We start from the raw sequence: 6,000 nt of genomic DNA on the forward strand, positions 1-6,000 counted from the left end.
TCAAATCTAAATTTCGGTTGAAGAATGCAAAAGGGGCATTATCTTTATAAATATATGCTATAGGTATTATTTGGCAACCTCAAAACTACACAGAGACAGAGAAACAGAGAGAGAGCAGGAGAGTAGTTAGTTTCCATGGTGATGTAATTACTCATGGCCAAACATGTAGGGTATTCTCAGCCCTCACTCAGCTCAGGGCTGACGGATGCTCTTTACAGCATCGTCTTTGTGTGGTGCAACACTTTATATTGACCCATAACACCACCTGAGCACCACCCTAATGATGGGGCTCATGCGTTGTTATGGGTTTAGCACCACCCTAATGGTGGGGCTCATGTGTTGTTAACTATGTTGGAAAGTTGGAACTATGATCAGAGGACTTTGAGTTAGTTTGATGTTGCTGTTGACCACCGTTTAAATGTTGAGGCTATTAGGTTAACACTAACCAATTATTTTCTATATCACTTAATCTATCAATTATTTTATCAATAAATCGATATCTAACCGATACATTTTCATCAAAAATGCATTAATTTAATTGCTTTTCCTTTGACGGAGATCAAAAGATAAACAAAGGATAAAAACAAATACTAAATAATTAACGGTAATGTCTACATAATGTAAGATATTGTAATATTCCTTATATTCCTATAACTTAAAAGGAATATAAATAAAATATAGAATATAGAGAGAGACACAGACAGACAGACAGACAGACAGACAGCATTGATTGGAGACACTATTTGTGTGGTAGCAGATGCACAGCGGCCAGAGTCAGAAAGGTGTCCCGGGCAGGAGGAGCTAGTACCGTAGCTCTGACAGGCGACCAATGGCAGGAGCCAGAGCAGACGCATTGATACGATAATAACGGCAGCCCTAATAACATAAATGTCCCTCAATCATGTGACCCGGCTGGACTCCGGAGATGACCCAGTGACCAGCTTCATCCTACCCTCAGAGCCAGACGTGCGGCCAGGCGCGTGCATATGGGCAGGTGGGGCAGCGAACCACTTGCAAAAGCATGCTCCCAAAAAACTAGTTCCTCAGTAAATCATTGCTCTAAGTCTATTTTAATATTGTGAGTGTCACAATAACTATCTATTGTTTCTGTAGGCTTTCCAACAATTTTTGGTCTGCTGACATCAAATTTTGGATGATGGTTGTGATTCTAGTTGAGTTTAACGTGCCATGCAATGTTGGGGCAGGGGAGCTCAGCGACCGCGTTCCTCTGTATGCTTATCGATTAACCCTGCAGGCTGTAATAAGGATTTAAATCTGCGCTTAAAGACGCCTATATGGTGGTAAAGTAGTCTGCCCCATGGTCATATTCTAGAACTGATTGATTTTCTGTCAAAAAAAAACATTTTAGAGGTTAAAATTGGAAGAGAAGTTAGCCATCAAGCAATTAGCTTTTTGGTTTTAATGTAGCTCATACGCCAGCTGTTTCTGCCCCACTGAAATGTAGGCTCACAGCCCGCTACTGCGTGTGCCAGGCTTGTACCTTGGATCTGCTCCGGATGCCTCAGCATGGTTAACCATCGTTTTAGGAAGGATTCAGTGTTTCAAATGCTGGGCAACATGAAAGGTTTCTTCTTCTCCAACCAGGGCCCAATGAAGCTCCGCCCACTCAACGCTCCACTCACGTTGAGGCCAGACGTTTTAGAGAGAGCCCTGAGCTCAGAATGCAGACGCAGGGCGAGCGGCCCAGGGCCGGGCTGTGTGGGGCCTCCCCTGGTCATAGTGTTGGGTTACGCTCACAGATACGAGGACAGAGAAGAGAGAGAGAGAGAGAGAGAGAGAGAGAGAGAGAGATCATAAGAGGATACATAAAGGAAAGGGAGGCTGTCTGAGGGAAAGCGAGCAACTGTTGGAATGCCAGAGACGTTATAAAAGAAAACAGCAGTGGCAAAGTGCCGAAAAATCCATAAGCCCCTCCTTCCATGAGTCTGTGCAGCAAACCCCCCCCCCCCTCCACACACACACACACACACACACACACACACACACACACACACACACACACACCCCTCCCCCTTACCCATTTGGCAGCAGCGCTGTGTGTGTGTGGCTGAAGGGTTCAGATCAGGACAGCCTCGCTCGGCTCCACCATTGGGGGGGGGGAGACTCACTCTCTCTCTCTCTCTCTCTCTACTGTTTAGTCACATGGTTGGAAATGGAGAGTTGTGGAGCGAGCGGGGGCGTTTGATGCAGAGGGGGGCGTCGTCAGCTCAGGGAAAAGAAAACACATTGGCGTGTTTGTGAGGAGAAGAACTACAAATGTAGCGCAGGCACACGCACACAGCGTGTGTACCAATGGTGAGCAGACAGAGCTCTAGGTCAGAGTCCTCCTGCAGAGTGAGAGAGGCCAGCCTGGGACACAGGCAGGGGCTTTAAGGATACTGCAGTACGCTTCTTAAATAGACGATGGGGAAATAAGAGGGAAAAAAATGAAAAGACCAAAAACAAGATGGAGCTTCAGCATCCAAAAGAATTTATCCCCGATTCTTTAGTCAGCGATGGGGAATTAATGTTGACATTGTGCATGTGGGTGCGCATGTTTTTGCGCGTGCGTGCGTGCGTGCGTGCGTGCCTGCGTGTGCGTATGCGTTTGTGTGCGTATGCGTTTGTGTGCGTGCACTCACGCACGCAACACTGTTCAGCTATTCCACTCTGAGCACTTCACATCTCATCAAGTCTGCAACAATACGGAGCAGATAAGGACAGAGCGGACCACATTGCCCATTGGAGCCAGAGGATGCTCCTTCCAGAAGCCCAGTGAGGCCACGGCAGCCTGGCAGCAGGCTGGGGGGTGGCTGGGTACCGTCAACTGTCATCATAATAATAACTATGTATCACTCTATATGTATATATAAATATTGATATTATATATGATCATTTGATTATGGGGGACATACTGGCATACTGAGTTTCCCTTCAGGACCACCCTGTGGGTCCAGTGCTGCCCTGGGACCACCTCGGTCTCAGCGGTCTGCGTCTGGTCGGCCTCAGTGGACCTTGATCTCACACTCACCTCCCGGAGGAAACACAAAGCTTGGACTGATGGTAGCCTGGGATTACATCGGCAGGCACCTACAAATAAGAGACGATAGAGAGGACAGACAGCAGAATGAATACCTAGTCTTCTGTCAACTGCCGTGCTCCAAAAGTGGCTTGAACTTCTCCTTTGTACGTCCTTTCAACTGAAGGGTATACTTTGTTGGGTAGAAACACACCAACCAGCCAGTGATTTAGTAGATCCTTGAACCCAACTGCTCCAAACACACACACACACACACACACACACACACAGTGGCGGCTGGTGGTTTTTAAAGTGAGGGATGAAGGATTGCGCAATTGGTTGCCATTGGCCTGCTTGCACTGTTAGTGGCGTATGGTGGCATAAGTATGTGAGAATCAAGTTGTTTCAGGGTGTTTTGGTGAACTACAAAAATAGAAGGGAGGGATAATTATGTGAATACAATTTATACAAATCCACCAGTGGCAGCATTGTACTTTGAAAGCTGGTGGGCAGCATGTCTTGGACTACAAGGGAAACACTACAGAAGGAAAGCATGCAAAGCCAATTAGTCAAATCTGGGCCTATCATTGGGCCTATTTTTGCCCTCAATGACTGAAGCTATTGGTTGTAATTTGGCTATGTTAATTTTCAGCTACAATTGTTTTAAGAAAAATTAAGACACAAGACCAAAAGTGATGTAGTTAGTACTTGCACTTGGTTCTATGAACATCTTTACTGTACCGACGGCGATATATTGTTTCACTTCTTATGACAAATGTACTTATTCTAAGTCTCTTTCGATAAAAGCGTCTGCTAAATGCCCTAAATTTAAATGTGATGCCATTTAAAATGCATCATGCTCTGAATCATTCACTAACATCCATTACGGTGGAATCGCCAATATAAGCGAACAGAGCCGCACTGTACCGCAACGAACGGTAGCGCACCGCTCGGTGGAAACTAGGCATACGAGCGGGTTGGTTCTCGTAGCCTAGAGACTTGAGGGGATAAACCCAGGGCTCCTGCTTATTGGTTCATAGCACAGCCAGGGCTCCAGCCTATTCATGAATAGACGTTGATGCGATTCAGATCCCTTAACTAGTCCCACCCACTCAGAGGAGGACTTTCCTCCTCTCTCCCATTGACTCCCATGTTATCCACCGGCCGCCAGTAGTTCCCGAGAAATGAATGGGAGTCAATGGAGGCTGAGGGAGGAACGTCCTCCCCAAAGTAATATTCAATAGGCAATAGGGGGTGCTAATATCCCTTTACCCAGGGAAACGAACATTACATATACAAAGGCATTAAAGTAGTCATATTTAAGTTCATTAATTCATTACAGTAGTCTGGGCAATCTACACTTTTTATTCTCAACAATGTTAAGGAGGATCTTCCTCCCTCTCCTCACTGGAGAAGCCTCCACTGACACACACACACACACACACACACACACACACACACACACACACACACACACACACACACACACACACACACACACACACACACACACACACACACACACACACCTTTCTTTAGGTGGAGTCAGGACTTTCAAGGGTGCTCCTGTTGCTCATCGAGGCTTTAGCCCAGTTGTTTTCAAATGGGGGTACGCGTACCCCTATGGGTACTTTGGAGTACTGCAGAGGGTACTCAGAAATTTCAAAAAAGAAAAAGCTTTCACTGTGGCAAAGTTTCAATTCTGAAAGCTAGAAAATAGAAAATTTAGATAATGTGATGTTGAATCATGAAAGTGGTTGAATCATAAATCTGTAAACAAGGAGAAAGACTCTGTGAGACAGAAAGTTCCAGGAGGAATATATTTGGATCAGCACTACACGCTCTGACCCTCCCCTGGTATTGAGCTTCTATGGTGGGGAGAAATGAGCCAACAGTTGCATGAAGCACAGGCCAATGTTTCTCACTAAATTGTGAGTATTTGCAACCTTTTAATGTTCATGTTTACACTTTCAAATAGAACGCACACACACTATTTATGTTCATTTGATTAATTTCTCTCAAAATAATGTTTGGTGCCAGTGAAGGGGGTACTTAGCTAAAATAATATCTTATAGGGGGCACACTAGTAGAAAAGGTTTGAGAACCAGTGCTCTGGCGGTCTCAGTACCTCTGAGTACCATTCTGAACCCCTAGTAGTGACTGAGTAGGGACCCAAGCACGAGGAGGATCTCAAACAGCCATCTAACCAACAACAGAACCTAATCTTTGGAAATATCTGTGCTGTTGGCTAATTTATTCCATCTACACGGAAAACAACCCAACATTTGTTATTCTCCTCCCTGCAACATTGGGTGCTTTAAAACAAACGGATAAATAATAAAGATTTCATGAACAACATCAAAGACGCTGCCCTCCGCCTGACCCGTGTGTGTGTTAAAGTGGGTAATTAAGTTTTGCGATGGAAAATAAATGGCTGAGGGTGGTTGAGCCCTCTATTAGGAGCACTCAAACGAGGACCTGAATGGAGCCACATCCTGCTGGTTTGTTTGAATAAGCAGATCTCAAGCCATTAGCCTTTTTCATTAGGCATACCAATAGGCCAGTGTCAATTTGTTTTTTTGGCTATAACAGTGTACCGGTCCGGCTTTTTATTTTTATTTTTTATTTTTATATTTGCTGTATTTTAATAGAAATAAGCCACATGTTATAAAATGGTAAATATCCCTCACCCCTACGGAGCAAACTACTCAAACCATGGTATGACCAATCCTGATAGGAAGCTATCACTAACATCTCATAAGCAACCTACAGTAGGCTAACTATTCATGGCAGGGAGCAAAGACTGAATTATACATCAGCCTAGCAACATGGGAAAGTACACGAAGGAAGAGCAGTCGATAGCTAGCTTGTGCCTCTCTATTATCTTGAGTATAAAGCCTTTGTGTGAGTATTGTCTTGTGAAAGGTTGTTTTTGAAAATGCTCTGCTACCTCTCGTGTGAGAGGTAGATGACTAAGGATT

At 44.8% G+C, this 6,000-nt stretch overlaps 1 protein-coding gene across 1 annotated transcript in view; it reads right to left on the minus strand.

Annotated features, from left to right (window-relative positions):
* The window catches only part of LOC311365481 (thyroid hormone receptor beta-like), a 31,651-nt gene extending 29,735 nt beyond the window's left edge, over positions 1-1,916 (minus strand). The window contains 1 exon segment of the mRNA XM_084485032.1: positions 1,502-1,916. Within this exon segment, the coding sequence (XP_084341158.1) occupies positions 1,502-1,529 (28 nt within the window). The 5' untranslated portion in view covers positions 1,530-1,916.
* Between the last annotated feature and the right edge of the window lie 4,084 nt (positions 1,917-6,000).

The sequence above is a fragment of the Micromesistius poutassou genome, assembly GCF_964030765.1.
Source record: "Micromesistius poutassou genome assembly, chromosome: 20".
In the NCBI taxonomy this organism is placed as follows: Eukaryota; Metazoa; Chordata; class Actinopteri; order Gadiformes; family Gadidae; genus Micromesistius; species Micromesistius poutassou.